This window comes from Aquarana catesbeiana, linkage group LG02 (genome assembly GCF_042186555.1).
Source record: "Aquarana catesbeiana isolate 2022-GZ linkage group LG02, ASM4218655v1, whole genome shotgun sequence".
Classification (NCBI taxonomy): Eukaryota; Metazoa; Chordata; class Amphibia; order Anura; family Ranidae; genus Aquarana; species Aquarana catesbeiana.
The window spans coordinates 101,105,993-101,126,962 of record NC_133325.1 but is presented as its reverse complement, the minus strand read 5'-3'; the positions used below and the strand labels follow the sequence as shown (position 1 = coordinate 101,126,962).

Sequence of the window (20,970 nt, the reverse complement as noted above, 5' to 3'; positions counted from 1 at the left end):
GTTCTCCAATGCATATGATAAAAGCAGCTGGAGTTTTGGGTTGGGGAGGATGCTATAAATAGATTAGCAGAGCCCTCAATGATTCAACAAACAGAGCTGAAAGTCTCCACCTATGAAAAGAGGGTGTGTGTGCCTTTCTTCCAATCAGCTGTCTTGACTGTATGCCCAGGCTATTCACTTCACTGGGTAAATGTAAGGGTTTACATCCACTTTAACACACTTACAAGCACTCTCTTAATAGTTAAAAAGCCCTTGTTTTGATAATTTTATTTCTTATATATAAAATCCAACAAATTGAGTACATATGTACAAAAGTGGTTTTGGAACCTTTTTCTTCTTTGCTTTTCCTGCCAAAAAACTGTAAAAAAAACACATCAGAGAAATAATAACAGCATTAGCTTTTATTAAATTAGGTATTGATTTCTATTAAAAGAGTACTGCAAGCAATCCCAAAGAGGCTGTAATATATTTATGAGCCACAATGTAGCTCTTTTATTATGTGTAAATAATACATAAATCAAACAAATTTCAATAGATACCAGAACGATATACATAAATCTAGCAAAACAACAATACAGATTAAAGATATTTGGGTAATATAATCCTTAAAGGGCCAGACCACCCAAAACAGATTTTTTTAAATTTGGTAGATGTTGAAGCATAAAAAACCCCTTAAAATTCCTTATGTATTTCAGGGAAACTATTGTTAAAAATCGCTGTATTTTAGTTCCTGGATCTACACACCTGATGTGAAGAATGATTATGGAGAATGCATAAGTAGAAGAGGGAACACAAAAAGGTGGACAGGAACACCCATAACACCCTAGTGGACAACAATAGGGATAAGAATTATGACAGGGATATCCTGTTGCTGGTGTGCCAAAGACATATAAAAAACCATTGACTTAGCCCACCAGGCTCTGCCAATAAAATATCACTTTAAAAGGGAATGTACAGGGGTTTTGAAGAGAGCCCACATAGACATAGAGACGGAGATGCTTCTCACTCCAAATAGTATACAAAAGAATTTAGGTTTCCCCAGTTGTTTTCATGCATCAAAAAATGGGTCACATGAGTACAAACATTTTTATAAAATTCATAGCTTTATTTATACAAAAGCTAAGACCATCATCGATTTAAAATATATTAATATATATTATATATATAAGCTCTGGTAACAATAGCCCCAGCCTGACATAAACTTAATGAAAACCATAACATAGGCCGGTAAATACTATTGTAAGGTATTTCCACAAGATTGATCCAGCCAACAGTACCCCATTGCGTTTCAATCATAAAACTTGTAATCTTCTTGGGGGGATAGGTTATCTTCAATTAATGGGGAACAGGATTTTAACAAGCGCAATTAAAAGCAGGATTTTTCCTTGAGTAGTTCTGGCTACTAGGCCAGCAGGGCTCAGCATTTGGGCCTACTAGAGATCATGCATGTAGGCGCCATGGGGGAAGGGAGAGGGAAGGCACACCTTATAAATGTAAACAGTTTATCTCCACCTTACAAAATTCCATATTAAGGGCAGAATGGGGTTGTCTTAGAATGACTTGCCCCTACCGATTTCCACAAGCTCAAATTGACCACCTTCAATGCCTCCAATTTTTGTGCATGTATGTACAGGCGTTTTTGCCAGGTAAATATGAAATAGTGTGGGTCAATACTTTATATTCTTTTTGCCAGCAGATAAAGCTCTCTGCTCCTTCTACATGTTTTCTCTTAACTATTTTACAGCCTGTTCTAAACAAACTGTTCTTTATAGACCTCAGCAGTGCAAAGTAAAATTTACACACACCTGAATGACGCGCAGCCATCACTCCAATGCCGCGTACACACGATCGCACATTCCGACAACAAAATCCATGTTTTTTTCTGATAGATGTTAGCTCAAACTTGTCTTGCATACACACGGTCACACAAATGTTGTTGGAAATTCCAAACATCAAGAACGCGGTGACGTACGACGAGCCGTGACGATTGAAGTTCAATAGCCCGTGCAGCTCTTCTGCTTGATTCTGAGCATGCGTGAAGTTTTTGCGTCAGAATTGTCTACACACTCTCAGAATTTACAAGAACAGATTTTGTTGTCGGAAGATTTGAGATCCAGATCTCAATTTTTGTTTGTCGGAAATTCAGATGGAAAATGTCCGATGGAGTCTACACATGGTCGGAATTTCCAACAAGCTCCCATCGAACATTTTTTGTCGGAAATTCTGACCGTGTGTACACGGCAAAACAGTAACTCATTTGTTTTGTGAGAAAAAACTAGCCAAAGGGCAGGCTGCTACTTTTCTTCTGTATACTGGGCTAATCCAACACATGGTGCTCTGGGAATCCTTGTGCAAGTGATCATTGTTTATTTTAAAATCCAGACTAAATTCTGACCCTTTGGCTTAAATTTACCTTGGTCCCCATCTTCAGCAGTGTTACCAAATGAATCTGCAGAGTGTGGAATCCCACTAGGTGTGGTCTGAGAAGGGAACAATTTTGATTTACTAAAGGCAAATCTTCTGTGCACTGCAAGGGCACTTGCTCCAGAGCTTATTAAATGAGCTAAAGATTCACTTTGCAAAGAATACTCAATCACATGCAAGGAAAATAAAAAACAGCATTTTTTCTTGCACATGATTGGATGATAGAAGTCAGCAGAGCTTCCCCTAATTTCAGAGCTGCCCCTTAGATCTAGAGCAACTGCACTTGCAGTGCACAGTATATTTGCCTTCAGTATATCAACCTCATCGTCTTCCTGCCAGAACACTCCGGTCAGCAGTCTCAGCCTTTGGCTGAGACTGCTGATAGGGAGCTGATTGGCAGACCTATTTCAGTCATGTCTCTTCGACAGAAGCCGGCTAAACGGCCGCCTTCTGTCGGACCAGCTGCAGTACACGCTAGCCAAATATCGTCCGGTTTCTACTAAACCAGCCAATACTGCCCAACATTCGGCCCATGTGTACTAGTCTTTTGTTCTTATATGTAAACACAATTTGCATTTTTTTACTGATCCTAAAGCACTAGATTTAGATATTTTAAACCATGCTTTACCCCCTCCAGAAAGTAACTTTAGCCCATCAACACAAGTATTTAAAAGAGAAGAATGGGAATTGTTTTTTTTTTAAAGAATTATACTTACAGTGGGTAAAATAATTATTTGATCCCCTACAGATTTTGTAAGTTTGCCCACCTACAAAGAAATGAAGCGTCTATAATTTTTTATCATAGGTGCATTTTAAATGATAGAGACAGAATATCAACAAAAATCCACAAAAAACACATAAGATAAATGTTAAGTTGCAGCTCAGTGAGTAAAATAAGTATTTGATCCCCACGCAAAATATTACTTAGTACTTGGTGGAGAAACCCTTGTTGGCAAGCACAGAGGTAAGACGTTTCTTATGGTTGGTGACCAGGTTTTCACACATCCCAGGAGGGATTTTGGTCCACTCTTCTTTACAGATCATCTCTAAATCCTTAAGGAGGAAGTAAACCCTGGTGGGTATTTCTTCCTCTCTAATTCCCTGCAAAGTAAAGGCATAATGTGCTAGTATGCATCGCATACATGGATGGGGCCATATATTGTAAAATCTTGGATGAGAACCTTCTTCCCTCAGCCAGAACATTGAAGATGGGTCATGGATGGGTCTTTCAGCATGACAATGATCCAAAACATACCACCAAGGCAACAAAGGAGTGGCTCAAGAAGATGCACATTAGGGTTATGGAGTGGCCCAGCCAGTCTCCAGACCTTAATCCTATAGAAAATGTATGGAGGGAGCCGAAACTTCGAGTTGCCAAGCAACAGCCAATAAACCTTAAGGATTTAGAGAAGATCTGTAAAGAAGAGTGGACTAAAATCCCTCCTGAGATGTGTGCAAACCTGGTAATCAACTACAAGAAACATCTTACCTCTGTGATTGCCAACAAGGGTTTCTCCACCAAGTACTAAGTCATGTTTTGCTTGGAGATCATATACTTATTTTACTCACTGAACTGCATCTCCATCTATAACATTTGTATCATTTGTTCTTTCTGGATTTTTGGTTGATATTCTGTCTCTATAATTTACCTGGTCAGTGCTGTGTGCCTCTGTGGTTTATTGAATGCCTGGATGGTGCTGTGATCTTTCTTTATTATGGGAGCTGTGATGCGCCCAGTGAGTCCTCACCCTCCTCCCCTTGCACTTTTAGTGTCCGGGAGGCTCGGGTGAATGCCTCTTTGCACATCAGCGCCACGTTCTTCACGCCATGGGTGTGACGTCAGTCATGACATCATTACGCTGGCGTCCTGCGTAACACTCTCGTATTCCATCTTGAGGGAGCTTCCGCACCGATCACTGAGTGATTACTCAGCTCAGGTGTGGACTCCTTCCCTCTATTGGTTCACTCACGTGGTGTTGGTGGCATATATATATATCCCCCATTTGGAGCGAGCTGTTCACATGGCCAGTCTCCTCCTGGGGTTCTCGCACACTAGCTAAAAAGAAAAAAAAAAACTAGGTGAAAACTAGGTGAATGCAGCATCAGTCCGATCCTGCATCTGTCCCCCACCGGCTCTAAGACTGAGAACCAAGAAATCAAACACTGCCTATCGCTCAATTCTCACAGCTCCCTGAGCAGACAGCTGGTGACTGACCACTCTAACCCCAACCTCCGCACTCACTGGAGTGCTGGTCTATGGACGGGGTCTAATTGGCCGGCTCAGGCTCTCAGCTGCTTGACTGGGTGACGGTCCAGGCATGTGGGCAGATCCCGACCATATGCTCGCAATCTTTCTCGAGCCTGGACCGGCTCTGTGACTTCAGCCAACAGCGGGCTTTAGCCCACTGTCTACTGAATACGGGTCACAGGAGTGCAGAACGAACTGCACTCCTATGATCCACAGGAGATGTTTTGGCTGGACTTCTCCTTTAATTACAAAATTATTTTAAATAAGCTACACTCATTTAGGGGCTTGAAAAGCAGCCTAGGCTAGTTTATTAAATATTCAACTGAAATTATTAAACGAACAAAACCAACTGCTGCAGTTAGTATACCAGGCCTTCTGGTTCCAGCCCAAGAGGCTATTTAATTTTTTTAGTTTTTTGCTTGCTTTAGCCTGTGATTTCATAAAATAAACACATTCTATATTGGAGCAAACCTTTGCAAAATAATATGCACAGTTTCAGATCTCATGCAATTAAAGCCAAATCATTTTGCCAAGAGAAAACACAATTTAAAAATAACAGGAACAATTTTTGTGACATGAAATGTTATATTAAAAATTCACTAAACATGAAACACAGTGACCTCATATAGGCACAATTTTAACAGCATCCATACATATATTGGTAGAAGTTCACAAAAACTGCCAGATTTTTCTCTGCATATTAAGACTTCTGAGTTTCTGTTTGCAATGTATTTTCTGCCATGAGCCATTTGAGGATGTGTAGGATTATAGGGTACCTGTCAGAAAAGAAATATAGGACCTAAATTTACCTGTTTAGTAGTTAGATGGGATATTCCTATACGCACACACTACATTATCTGTTGGGGCTAATTTTCTAAAGAAATGTGTAAGCAGGTGTCGTTAGCTAGTCTACTACTAGGTGGCTCTGTCCCAAATTTGTACAGTATGTTAATTCCGAATTACACTATATTGCCAAAAGTATTGGGATGCCTGCCTTTACACACACACACATAGTCGTGCGCAGGGGGTGTGCCGGGTGTGCCTGGGCACACCCTAATCAACCGACGCTGCGCAGATTCCCCTGCTGATATTTCACCAAACCCCCCCCCAATGCAGCTCCTAAAAAAATTGTAAGAAGTAATTAAAAAATAATAATAAAAAACTACTGACACCAACTTCTGACCTACTGACAAGTCCACTGCTCTACTGACGCCATCCACTGCCCTACTAACACTGTCCATGTTTTAATACATTTGGGGCGCACACCTATGCACACACATGAACTTTAATGGCATCCCAGTCTTAGTCCGTAGAGTTTAATATTGAGTTGGCCCACCCTTTGCAGCTATAACAGCTTCAACTCATCTGGGAAGGTTGTCCACAAGGTTTAGGAGCGTGTCTATGGGAATGTTTGACCATTCTTCCAGAAGCGCATTTGTGAGGTCAGGACCTGATGTTGGACGAGAAGGCCTGGCTCACACTCTCCGCTCTAATTCATCTCAAAAGTGTTCTATCGGGTTGAGGTCAGGACTCTGTGAAGGCCAGTCAAGTTTCTCCACCCCAAACTTGCTCATTCATGTCTTTATGGAGGGAACAGGGACGTACATGGAAAAGTGTCAACAAGAATTTGTGCTTCAAGTGCTCTGCAAGTGTACACCTTGCCAGTAAAAATGTGCAGCAAGTTAACAGAGTTATAGGGCGTACACACGGTCGGACTTTGTTCGGACATTCCGACAACAAAATCCTAGGATTTTTTCCGACGGATGTTGGCTCAAACTTGTCTTGCATACACACGGTCACACAAAGTTGTCGGAAAATCCGATCGTTCTAAACGCGGTGACGTAAAACACGTACGTCGGGACTATAAACGGGGCAGTGGCCAATAGCTTTCATCTCTTTATTTATTCTGAGCATGCGTGGCACTTTGTCTGTCGGATTTGTGTACACACGATCAGAATTTCCGACAACGGATTTTGTTGTCGGAAAATTTTATATCCTGCTCTCAAACTTTGTGTGTCGGAAAATCTGATGGAAAATGTGTGATGGACCCCACACACGGTCGGAATTTCCGACAACAAGGTCCTATCACACATTTTCCGACCGTGTGTACGGGGCATAACAATTCAACACTGCCACAAATTTGTGGCAAGTTATCCTTACTATCTGGGAATAGGTTTTTTTTATTAATACCAGTGGGTTGAAGGAAAAAAAAACTGACAGCTCCGGTCGGAGCCGCTGTACTAACGATCCAACGTTAATAAAGTGATCTCCCCCGCTGAGCTGTTGTGTTCTGACAGGGGGGCGGCCACCCCGACACAACACTCCTATTAGCGCTCTCAGCTATTCACTGCTTTAGCAGTGAAAAAAGATTAGAATGAAATAACTCTGTTAACTCTGATAACTCTGTTAACCGTGTCTGCATAGGGTGAGTATTACAGTTCAGTATTCCATAAATTATCCATCCAAGTCTAAAAGTCAAAGTAATGTCTTCACACAGAGGTATATGGCAGGCATATACTGGATAGTGCACACCTATTCAAATAGAGTGATGTAAAATAATTATAGAATGTAATATAGTTAATAGAATCTAACAATCTGGAAGGCAGGCACTGATGCAAATGTATAATATATGTACAGTGCTGTGTAAATTTTTGGCGCTATATATATATATATATATATATATATATATACTGTGTGTATATATATATATATATATATATATATATATATATATATATATATATATATATATATGTCTTCATTCTTGCAGATCAGTAATCAAGGGTATTTAACCACTTGCTTACTGAGCACTTTCACCCCCTTCCTGCCAAGGCCAATTTTCATCTTTCAGCGCTGTCGCACTGAATGACAATTGCGCGGTCATGCAACACTGTACCCAAATGAATCATTTTATCATGTTTTTAAGACAGATAGAGCTTTATTTTGGTGTTTTTTGAACAAAAAAACATTTTTCTTAGTTTCTGTTGTAAATACGTTGTAAATACGTAATTTTTCTTCTTCACTGATGTGCGCTATGAGGCGGCATTGATGAGCACTGATGAGGCTGCACTGATATGCAGCACTGATGCACACTGATAGGGGCCATTGATAGGCGATAACGATGGCTGCTGATCGGTGGCAATGATGGACACTGATAGGCAGCGCTGATATGCAGCACTGATGGGCACTGATAGACACTGATAGGCAATACTGACAGGCACTGATAGGTGGCACTGACAAGCAGCACTGATGGGCACTAATTGAGAGCACTAAAGGGCAGTGTTGGGGCTGCACTGATCATCAGGACACTGATGATCAGTGCCCTGATTATTAGTGTAAATGTCCCCTGTGTGGATTGCTGTTTACTAGCTCTCCTCTCCTCACATGCTGTCAGCGTGAGTAGAGGACTGACGATAACCACAAATCCTGTTTACACTGTGATCAGCTGTGATTGGACACAGCTGATCTAAAAGAGTGATCGTAAAGAGTGGCTGTGATTGACTCTTTACCCAGATCTGTGATCGCTGTTCCTTTGGATCACAGAGCACTCCAGATGTGCATCACGGGGACGCGTGGGGAGTCAGGGTTCTGGGAGGTTAAAGAGTTCACTGCATCAAGACAAAAAAGTATAAAGTGTATTTCCACTGAACCATATTGTCAGGAACCTCATGGCAGCCATGCCCATTTCCATGTGCATAGATGTGCACATGTTCTCAAGCATAGGAGCTTAACAAAGCATACAAAGATAGGAACATGCACAGGCGCATCTGCCACAGATCCTGGCGTTTGACTCCCTTTTTAAATGTGAGAGAACTCATTGTGAGCCTGCTCATCTTTGAGCTTGCTGGAACTTAGACCAAGTGGAACTGGACTAAGTGGTGAGTTATAAACACCAGAGTTTAAAACAAGAGGTTATAACAGGGGTCAAGTACCTGTTTGGGTGAGTATGTACCTGTGTATTGTAAGTACATGAGTGCTGCGAGTGCACGTGGGCTGTATTGAGTATTAGTGTCAGGTAGTTCCAGTGTATTGTGAGAACCTGGAGTGTTGTCTGAGTAGTTTGTGTGGATTGTTAGTACTTGTGTATTGTGTGTGTGTGCACGTGGGTCTGCGAGTGCACATTGGTCAGCGAGTGCGCGTTGGTCTGCGAGTGCACGTTGGTCTGCGAGTGCACGTTGGTCTGCGAGTGCACGTAGGTCTGTGAGTGCACGTGGGTCAGCGAGTGCACATGGGTCAGCGAGTGCACATGGGTCAGCGAGTGCATGTTGGTCAGCGAGTGCACGTTGATCTGCAAGTACCTATGTATTGTCTTGTTGAGTACCTGTGAGTATTAGTGCCAGGAAACTAGTTGTTAGGTAATTTGGACAGGGTATAATCCCAATCCTCATTAAATTAATAGGTATGATGCCTGGCCGGTGTGGAGAGGCGACTCGTTGTACATCTTGCTGCATATATGTGGTCCTTAATCATACAATCGAGGGTGAATACTACTGTACACAATGTAAGCACATTGTTTCGCTGGAAGCCCAGGTTCTGAATCTGGGGAAGCAACTGTCAGTACTGAGAAGTCCCTCCATACTAAAGGAGAGCCAGGATTGTACGCGGTAGGTGCCGGCAGGGGCCAGCACAGAGGCGGGTGGAGACAAAGAGGTGCAGGCACTAGCAAAGAGTAGATGGGTGACAGTCAGGAAGGGTAGAGGGGGAAGTACCAGGGATGCTGATCCAGGGCTGGAGCATCCCAATAAGTACTCTCCATTTAGTGACATTGGTGAAACCAGTCAGGGAGCTGAGGGACTCTCCTAGCTGCCAGGGAAGAACTCCTCAGTGAGGGGGGGGGGGGGCAAAGGGAAAGGAAAGACAGATTCTAGTGGTAGGGGACTCAATTCTTAGAAGGACAGAGAGGGCAATCTGTAACAAAGACCTGAAGCGCCGAACTGTATGTTGTCTACCGGGCGCTCAGGTTCAGTACATCATGGATCTGGTAGACAGAATACTGGGAGGGGCTGTTGAAGACCCGACTGTCGTGGTGCATGTTGGTACCGATGACAAAGTCAGAGGTATATGGAGTGTCCTAAAGAACGATTTTAGGAACTTGGGAGCTAAATTAAGGAAAAGGACCTCCAAGGTAGTATTCTCAGGAATACTACTGGTACATCGAGCCACACCAGAAAGGCAGAGGGAGATGAGGGAAGTAAACAAGCAGCTGAGGAGCGTGAATAGTAAGGAGGGGTTTGGGTTCCTGGAGGACTGGGCCGACTTCTCAGTCGATCACCAGTACTATAGAAGGGACGGACTGCACCTAAAAGAGAGTGGTGCAGATCAGCTGGGAGTAAAGATGGCCAAAAAGTTAGACGGGTTTTTAAACTAGGCGACGTAGGAGGGAGGGCACAGAGGTAGAGATAGTCAGCGTGGAACATATTTCAGAGGGTAGTATTGGGGGCATTAACGTTAGGTTGACTAAAGCACATAAACCCAAGGAAAGTATAGTAACAAGTCCTAGTTGCAATCTTGGAACACCCCATAAGAGGATAGTATGCAACCGGTTTAAACTACATGGCATGTTCATGAATGCCAGGAGCCTGGCGGACAAGATGGGTGAACTAGGGTTCCTGTTGTATTAGGAGGATTTAGATTTTGTGGGAATTTCAGAGACCTGGTTCAACAGCTCTCATGATTGGCTGGCAACCATTCAAGGGTGTACCCTTTATCGCAAGGATAGAGAGGGTAAAAAAAAGGAGGAGGGGTATGCCTATATAGCAAGAATAATGTACAGGTAAATGTGAGAGATGACATCATTAAGGGAGCTAGGGAGGAGGTGGAATCCTTCTGGGTAGAGCGCCAAAGGGATAAAGTGGAAAATAATACTGGGAGTATGCTATAGGCCCCCTAACCTGAGGGAGGAGTGGGAGACGAATCTCCTATCACAAGTTGGATTAGCAACAAGGATGTAAAGTGTTATCATAATGGGGGATTTTAATTATCCAGACATAGATTGGTCATGGTTCAGATGGTAGACCAGGGGTCTTCAAACTGGGGCCCTCCAGGTGTTCAGGAACTACAATTCCCATCATGACTAGTCATGTCTGTGAATGTCAGAGTTTTACAATGCCTTATGGGATGTGTAGTTCTGCAACAGCTGGAGGGCCGTAGTTTGAGGATCCCTGTGGTAGACGCACCAACTAGATATTAAGCGTTACTGGATCTACTGATTACAGGTCTACTGATCTACTGATCTACAGGTGTTCAGGAACTACAATTCCCATCATGACTAGTCATGTCTGTGAATGTCAGAGTTTTACAATGCCTCATGGGATGTGTAGTTCTGCAACAGCTGGAGGGCCGTAGTTTGAGGATCCCTGTGGTAGACGCACCAACTAGATATTAAGCGTTACTGGATCTACTGATTACCAAAAATACAGACCTAGTCATGAATGTGGAAATATGGGGCAATTTAGGAAACAGCAATCACAGGTCAATTGGCTTCAGTATAAATCACACAAATAGGAAACATAAGGGGAACACAAAGACACTGAATTTCAAAAGCCAACTTCCCTAAACTACGAACCTTGCTAGAAGGCATGAATTGGGATAAAATCTTAGGAGCAAAGAACACAGAGGAGAGATGGGTTTGCTTTAGGAGCATATTAAATAAGGGCATTAGCTCCACAATTGCTACACCCTGAGATCCGATTGAGGTAGTCGCTACACCTGGCAATGCTATTCAGTCGGCCTTTGCACCAGTCAAGCCAGCCCAGCCCATGCCCAGTGAGCTTCCTTCTTTTTCCTATTTAGGACCTTCTGTAACCTTGCCTCACCCTACTACTACTACGTCCATTCAAACTTCTAAGAGGCTCAATCCATCCTTTCGGCCAGGTGCTGTTTTCAACCTTTCTTTCTGGACTCTCTGCATCCTGCTTGTGTTTCAGCTATCCGGGTTGACTCTTGTGACACGTCACAACCAACCTGGTCTCATGATCCACTGACCTCTGCCCAGTCTGATGGTCCTGTGCTGGATGTCCAGCTCATCTTTAAGGATCTGGGGAACCCTGACTCCTGATGGTCTTCTCGTGCCCTTACCCATTCCTAAGAAGCCTGTAGTTCTCAATAAGTCCTCTTGTCCTCTCCCTACCTCGGTTTCAGTCTCTGAGGATAAAATAAAGTATGAGGTTAGTCAAGTTCTGGATTCCCGGTGCCGTAGAGGCATTCTTCAGTACCTCGTACATTGGAAAGGGTTTGGTCCTGAGGAGAGGTCTTGGATCACTGTATCTGAGATCTTTGTACCTCATCTGTTGAGGAGGTTTCATCTGGAGTTTCCCTTTAAGCCTGGGCCCAGGCGGGGGAGGGGGAGGCCACGTAAGAGGGGGGGTACTGTCATGGTTATGCAGTAATCTTTGTCTGTCAGCTTACCTCTCCTCCATGTATTCACCTTTAGAGGCCAGCCACCCTCACCTGACTGCTTATATATCTTCCCTCAGCATAGCTCCACCTCAGCCTCTAATTAGGAACACTCTATTAACCTGTGCATTGCAAGCCAACCTTGCTGATCAACCATTGTGTGTTTAGCTTTCGTGAGCAACTTGCTGTGTCTCCTACGTCTGATTCCAGTTACTTATCTTGGCCTGTTCTCGACTATCTCTGTCTTCTTGTGACCCTGACCTTTGGCGTGTTCTATGTTTATCCTTGTCTGCTATTCGCCCCGACCTTTGGCTTATCCCTTTACTATCCTTGTTGTTCCAGCCTGCTGCTTCCTTCCTCTTTCTCCTGTAGTCTACCGTGAGCGTGAGCTGTGAGACCCTGGGGGCCGCGACCTGGAGCCAGACTGCAGCGCAGTCCATCCTCACCACTAGAGGCTCTGGTGAACACCTGCTGGCTCTTAGACTCCGTGCCCTGGGGAATCTATGCTCTAGCTCTCAGTGGGATCTGTGTTGGTGCTCCAGACCTGCTTCTTGAACCTCCCAGAGTTCAATCCGCAGCAGTCAGTCCTAGGGTTCACTACCTTAGCGGTGCACTCCTACGGAGTGCATCTGTCACCTGGACTCGGGTGACCTGACAACTACATAGAGGGTTCTTTACTGTAAGAGGATGGCAAGGATGTGATACGTGACGCATAGCGCTGTCAGCCACACAGGAGGATTAGAGATTCGAGTGCACGGAGGAGCGGAGGAATACCGAGGGAGGGGTGAGATTGGAACCCAGCAGCAGCACACCTCGGGTCCGCCGTGACCGCTGGTTATTAGGTTTTATCCACAAAGTTTGAAGATTGATGTGAATTGCACACGGTTTCTGCTGGTTTTATCTTTTAAGAATGTGAGTGCATTATGAGAAGATTGCAGTGAATTTAATAAAATTTGTTTGCTGGTTCACACTATTGGAGCACTTTATTTTCTTTTATGTGGATCCATTGAATAACTATCACCCTGGACATCGAATGATTTATTTTCCCTGGAGTGTGGTAAAATAAGCGTTTATTGCCTTGCATGAGAGTGCTGGCAATATAAATCGGTGAGTGCATTTCTGGATGGTGTGATTCACTGAACACGTTGGTGTGGTGGAAGACACACGGAGACACTCGTTTGTGTTCATCAAAGATTGAGAACATATTCTGTGTGGGACACTTGATTTATATTTCTTTACCAATTATATTTTGTCACCAACAGTTCTTTAGGGCTGATTTATTTGAAATATATGGACTTTGATGTGAGGTTGATATTTCACAGCATGGAGTGAAGTGATTGTACACGCTTGTTCACTTGAGTGTCACATATTTATATACATAATCTTTATTGTCATTTATTATATGATTTATAAGGTATTTTACAACAGTTGATTTCACGTGGATAGTCTGCGGTTGTTTTACAACAGTAGATTACACGAGGATGTAAAGATCACAATAAGAGGGTGACACCACTATTGTATTGTTGACACTTTTATGATTTAGTTGTTTAGAGCGCCTCATATTTATCCTACATGTCTTCTTGGGTTTATTTGGCTAAGTGATTGACATTTAGGATTAAATATTTGGTTCAATATGAATGATAACACAAAAACTTTTCTTTCACTTATGGTTAATGTTTGGCTGAAGCCATTTATTATCAGTCAACAGTTTTTACTCTTTTTAAACCATAATGGCAACAGAAACTACCCAAATGACCCTGATCAAAAGTTTACAGTTCTTAATACCATGTATTGCCCCCTTTAACATCAATGATAGCTTGAAGTCTTTTGTGGTATTTGTGGATGAGGCTCTTTAACCTCTCAGATGGTAAAGCTGCCCATTCCTCTTGGCAAAAAGCCTCCAGTTCCTGTAACTTCTTGGGCTGTCTTGCATGAACTGCACGTTTGAGATCTCCCCAGAGTGGCTCAATGATATTGAGGTCAGCAGACTGAGATTAAATAAATAGGAATGTGGCACTTACTAAGCTAAAACTAAATAAATAATAACAATAAAAAATCTGCAAGTGTAATAATATATAACCACTAGAAAGTGATTGTGCAAAAAATGTGCAACAAATAGCAATTATGCAAATAAAGTGCAAAAATGGTGCTCCAATTTGACAAACAATATGTGCAAATATCAATAGTGCAATAATTGTGCAAAGATATGACATAAAGTGCAAATAGCAATCCGGAACTTTCAATGGTGCAAAACAAGTTCTTTGTGCAAAAAATGTAATGGATCAAGTCCAATGTGTAAACAAAGTCTCTTTATAAAGTGCAATCAACTCCAAATCAGGTGCTAGATCCAAACATGCAGACTATTCCACCCAATATAAAGTGCATGTGCCACAATGTAACTAGCTTCCTCCATCCAGTGCGAGTGATACAATTTCCCCCAGCCTCTCACCTCATAAATCGAGTAAATGAGCCACACTTCAACAATCCACACTGGCCAATCGATCCCTGGCCAATTGATCTCTGATAGTTCAGGAATACTCAAACTCTCAGGATAGCAATGTTCAGTGACATGGAAAAGTAAGAGGAGGGCTCCATGGTGCAGTAATTCAATAACACTTTTAATATATTTAGTAAAAGCTTACGGTTGATGTAACAGGTAACCAGCATGTACACATAGGAACATAAGTTCTGATCTCGGCCGCGACCAGAAGTGACATCACCACAGATCTTTTCCTTGATGCGTTGCATCACTGTCCACGTGACTTTCTCAAAGGGTTGACTGAGATGGCCACTCCAGAACCTTCATTTATTCTGCTGTAGCCAATGACAGGTCGACTTGGCCTTGTGTTTTGGATCATTGTCATGTTGAAATGTCCAAGTACATCCCATGTGCAGCTTCCTGGCTGATGAATGTAAATGTTCCTCCAGTATTTTTTGATAACATACTGCATTCATCTTGCCAACAATTTTGACAAAATTTCCTGTGCCTTTGTAGCTCACACATCCCTAAAACATCAGCGATCCACCTCTGTACCTTTCATCATAGGCCTTGTTGACTCCTCTCCAAATGTAGCGTTTATGACTGTGGCCAAAAAACTCAATTTTGGTCTCATTACTCCAAATGACTTTGTGCCAGAAGGTTTGAAGCTGGTCTCTGTGCTGTTTGGCATATTGTAAGTGTTATACTTTGTGGCATTTGCGTAGTAATGGCTTTCTTCTGGCGATTCGACAATGCAGCCCATCTTTCTTCAAGTGACTCCTTATTGTGCATCTTGAAACAGCCACACTACATGTTATCAGAGAGTTCTGTATTTCACCTGAAATTATTTGTGGGTATTTCTTTGCATCCCAAACTATTTTCCTGGCAGTTGTGGCTGAAATTTTAGTTGGTCTAACTGATCGTGGTTTGGTTTCAACAGAACCCCTAATTTTCCATTTTTTGATTAGAGTTTGAGCACTGGCATTCTCAATTCCTTGGATATCTTTTTATATCCCTTTCCTGTTTTATGCAGTTCAACTACCTTTTCCCGCAGATCCTTTGACAATTCTTTTGCTTTCCCCATGACTCAGAACACAGAAACGTCAGTGCAGCACTGGATGAAAGATGCAAGGGTCTGTCAGGAGTCCAGAAACTCATTGACCTTTTATACACACACACTAATTACAAGCAAACAGATCACAGGTGAGGATGGTTACCTTTAATAGCCATTCAAACCCCTTTGTGTCAACTTGTGTGCATGTTATCAGGCCAGAATCACCAGGGTATGTAAACTTTTGATCAGGATCATTTGGGTAGTTTCTGTTGTGATTATGATTTAAAACGAGTAAACACAGTTGATTGATAATAAATGGCTTCAGCCAAACACTAACCATGAGTGAAAGAAATGTTTTTGTGTTATCATTCTTATATTAACTGAACAATGGCCAAGAAATCATACATTTTGCCAGGTTATGTAAACTTATGAGCACAACTGTATATTTCAAACAAGTCCAGCGTCCAAACATTAGGAGAATCAAGAGGTCCTCATGAATTGATACCACCCAGCCCTAACATATTTTACCCAAAAGTTTACAAAGAGGGCACAAAAGCCTTTGGGTGAAACATGTTAGTGCTGAGGTGCATCTGCCTTTATTAGCCCAAATCTCAATTGTGTTTCATACTACTCTGCTTTTATGTTTCGATTTAATCACTTGAGCTCCGGAAGGTTTTACTCCCTTCCTGACCAGGCATGAGTACGAGGACTCAATTAGTTGTGTGTATTCAGAATATGTAAATATAAGATATTTAAATCATTCATATATACCTAGCAACATTTTTTTTTATATTTTAGTTTGAGCATGGTAACAAATAAGAGTATAGAAAATCACCAGCTATTCCCTTTAGACAAAAAAAACACTCTATATAGGCCAACGATAAGACTAGAGATCTTTAAGAAAAAATACTGATGCTGTGTTAAGTCTGTTTTTACAAATAACAGAGAATAAAACCTACTATAATGATGAAAACCAATCAATAATGATATAATTAACCTACCTGTTTTTCCCCGCTTGGTTTTTTGTGGTTTAAAAGCAATTCAACGGCCCCGACCACTTCTTTCCGTATGGCGTGCAGTAAAGCATCTCCAACATAGACATTGTAACTTAACAAAAGTTCAATCAGCTCAAGATTCTCATTTTCAATGGCAATCAATAAAGCAGTTCTTCCTAAGGGATCAATGCAATTAATATTGATTTTGAAATAAATTTCTGCCTCATCCAGGGCTTGCTTCACGCTGGCATAGTCACCTTTCTCTACTGAGGTCAGGTAAGCTTTCTCATATGGTGAGAGCTCCGATTCAGAACGTACAATGCGCAGGGGAATCCGGTCTTGAAATGGAGAGCTGTTGCTTCTTTTATAGTAGAACTGAGCCATTTTTTTATGCCATTATAATTTTTCTCTAAAAAGAAAACAAATACAATCATTTTAATTTGCTTTATAAATGAGTGTTAATTAAGAAGAAAATGTAAATTACATTTTAGTGAAGCCCGGACCAAAACACATTTCAATTTGGATAGATTGGGGAGGGGTTTTGAGACTCTGTCAGAGTTTTATTGCTATCTGCTTCTCTGTTTGGTGGATTTCCCATTATATGGACGGGAACTGATTGCAAATTTCTCTAAACAAAAACCAAAAAAAAAGGAAAACGCATTTTAAAAGAGCAGCATTCTGACAATATTTTTATTGCTGTCTGTGCCATCGTTCTCCATTGATGTCTTTTTTTGTACATGTGTCAAGAATTGAAGTCAAGGGAAATTTGGACAGGAAGTGAAAAAATTCTCCCTAATGGGGTTACAGATGGCAATAGGAATCTGACATATAAGATGTAATGGGCAGAACAAACCCCACCTTCTACAATAAATGTCCGGAGAAAGTACCCAATAGCTTGACAATAAATGTCACCATACACGAGTGGATAAAAAATATGGAGATACAGTTCTGAAGTATGGGACAAATAAAAAATATATATAAACAATTTGAGTGCTTGATGAAATATACCGGTCTCCCCTCATCAAGTGAAAAAAATTTTTTTTCAGTGTGAATCTGTGAATATAGAAAGCTGACTTCTCAAATAGAATACTCGCAACCAAAAATCATACATAAGTGATAAATCAATACCTCACAAATAATCACTGGAGATAAAAATAAATATTAATGATGACAAATTAAGTAAAGTGGCTCTTAAACGTGAGCTTGCGTATAAAAATATTTAAGTGACAAATAGTGCAAAAAAAAAAAAAAAAAAAGAAAAAAAAAAAAAGTATTCTATTTGAGAAGTCAGCTTTCTATATTCACAGATTCACACTGAAAAAAAATTTTTTTCACTTGATGAGGGGAGACCGGTATATTTCATCAAGCACTCAAATTGTTTATATATATTTTTTATTTGTCCCATACTTCAGAACTGTATCTCCATATTTTTTATCCACTCGTGTATGGTGACATTTATTGTCAAGCTATTGGGTACTTTCTCCGGACATTTATTGTAGAAGGTGGGGTTTGTTCTGCCCATTACATCTTACATTTCTATTGTTGCTACTGATTGATGGAATAGCGCCACATATCTTTATTTAACTAATTTTTGGGGAGCTGAGTGAACCTATCTATGTTGGCGGCTCTCCATCGGGTATTTTACCGTCAGTTTCAAAATTCCCATACTCACATTGTGGTTTTGCGCACTAGTTCTCACTTATTTAGGAATCTGACATAAATTTTCACCCTTCCTTACGCTATCCAAAATTAACAAAAAAAACAAACATCTTATACTGCGTGCAAACTGATCAACTTCGTAAACATCTATAGATTGACCACATATTAAAAGTTATAAGCCTGCCATATGCTGCCAAATTTTAAAGTGTCACTAAACCCACATTATAAAAACTATCAATAAATGCTCTATTGCATGCTGCTTATACTCACTCAGTCACTATGAGATTAGTTTTCTGTATTCTGCAAAAAAACTGGTTGATTCTGCTACTTTCTATCCCCCCTTCTGTTTATGTCCCCAATTCAGCTAGGGATTTTGCAGCTGTGATGGCAACTCTGCACATGCTCAGTGTTCAGTGAGTTTCTATACTGAGCATTTTCTCCCTATCACATCTGAGCAGACTATGTGACTGTAACACATGTGGGTGTATACACAGTGGTAAATAACAGCCCATTCCCTCCCTCCTCCTCCATGCCCACTAACCAGCTAAACATAAACACAGGCTGGAGGGGCGTGACACAGCCTGTGATTGGAAGAAATCCACCACACCGTGTTATTTCCACAAAATAATAAGTATTTAATCTCAAATGTATACGGTTGTGCGCATACGTTTTCATACCCTGGCAGGATTTATGATTTCTTGGCCATTTTTCAGAGAATATGAATGATAACACAAAAACTTTTCTTTCACTCATGGTTAGTGTTTGGCTGTAGCCATGTATTATCATTCAACTGTGTTTACTCTTTTTAAATCATACTGACAACAGAAACTACCCAAATGACCCTAATCAAAAGTTTACATACCCTGGAATGTTTGGCCTTGGTACAGACACAGAAGGTGGCACACACAGGTTAAAATGGCAATTAAAGGTTAATTTCCCACATTTGTGGCTTTTTAAATCACAATTAGTGGGGTTTTCTTTGTATCCTGAGCAATTCTTCGGCCAGTTGTGGCTGCAATCTTTCTTGGTCTACCTGACCTTGGCTTGGTATCAAGAGAACCCCAAATTTTCCTCTTCATATTAAATGATCAAACAATACTGAGTGGCATATTCAAGGCTTTGGATATCATTTTATATCCTTTTCCATCTTTGTAAAGTTTCATTACCTTGTTATACAGGTCTTTTGACTGTTCTTTTCTACCTCCTTGTGGCTCAGTGTCTAGTCTGCTTAGAGCATCCATGTGAGAGCTAACAAACTCATTGACTCTATATTTGGCTGAAGCCATTTATTATCAATCAACTTTGTTTACTCTTTTTAAATCATAATGACAACAGAAACCAAATTACCCTGATCAAAAGTTTACATGCCCTGGAATGTTTGGCCTTGGTACAGACACAGAAGGTGGCACACACAGGTTAAAAAGGAAATTAAAGGTTAATTTCCCACATTTGTGGCTTTTTAAATCACAATTAGTGTGTGTGTATATAGAGTCAATGAGTTTGTTAGCTCTCACATGGATGCTCTAAGCAGGCTAGACACTGAACCACGAGGAGGTAGAAAAGAACAGTCAAATACCTGCGTAACAAGGTAATGAAACTTTACAAAGATGGAAAAGGATATAAAATGATATCCAAAGCCTTGAATATGCCACTCAGTACTGTTTGATCATTTAATATGAAGAGGAAAATTTGGGGTTCTCTTGATACCAAGCCAAGGTCAGGTAGACCAAGAAAGATTGCAGCCACAACTGGCAGAAGAATTGCTCAGGATACAAAGAAAAACCCACTAATTGTGATTTAAAAAGCCATAAATGTGGGAAATCAACCTTTAATTGCCATTTTAACCTGTGTGTGCCACCTTCTGTGTCTGTACCAAGGCCAAACATTCCAGGGTATGTAAACTTTTGATCAGGGTAATTTGGGTAGTTTCTGTTGTCATTATGATTTAAAAAGAGTAAACACAGTTGAATAATAATACATGGCTTCAGCCAAACACTAACCATGAGTGAAAGAAAAGTTTTTGTGTTATCATTCATCTTCTCTAAAAAATGGCAAAGAAATCATAAATTCTGCCAAGGTATGTAAACTTATGAGCACAACTGTATATTTGTATGACACTTTAAGACAGTTTGTTGATAAAATGTATTTTTACTTCGTACTCCAAAGGTTTTTTTTTTTAAAACATGTGACCAGTAGCAGAGGACTAGAAGCTCCTCTGCAGACAGGCTGGGAAAGAGCTGGGTCATGTGACAGCTGGATATTGATTAGGAAAAAGGTACATAGATGATTTTTTTTTATTATTAAAATAATTACAGTCATCCACATACAGAAATAGAAGGGACAATGTAGTGATAATGTAAATTAAACGTTGTGTATTTAGTATCACTTTATCGAACAAACAAAATTATGCTATTTTTCTGTTTTGTTAATTTTGAAAGCACTGGAAGCTATGTATAACAACTATTCAGGTTAAAAACTAGGCTGTTCCTGTACTTTACTAAAATGTCAGTTTTGTTAATTATTTTTCACTACACAAATTAGTATAAAGTTCCAAATTATGCATTTGAAAAACAATATACCTGTACATTAAAATCAGCAAACAAGTAAAAAAAAACTGCAAATCAAATAATCAACCATTTGAAAGTTTATTATATTTTCTTTTTTTTTTACTTCAACAGAGACATTTATGTAATAGTTATCACGTGTCACAACAGAT

At 40.8% G+C, this 20,970-nt stretch overlaps 1 protein-coding gene across 3 annotated transcripts in view; it reads right to left on the bottom strand.

The window, feature by feature from the left end:
- The window catches only part of TRPC4 (transient receptor potential cation channel subfamily C member 4), a 301,283-nt gene that overhangs the window by 168,920 nt on the left and 111,393 nt on the right, over positions 1–20,970 (bottom strand). For all 3 annotated transcript variants that reach the window (XM_073613285.1, XM_073613287.1, XM_073613286.1), the window contains exon 2: positions 16,602–17,004. In XM_073613285.1, coding sequence (XP_073469386.1) covers positions 16,602–16,979 — 378 coding nt within the window. In that variant the 5' untranslated portion in view covers positions 16,980–17,004. The remainder of the gene's footprint in view (positions 1–16,601; positions 17,005–20,970) is intronic.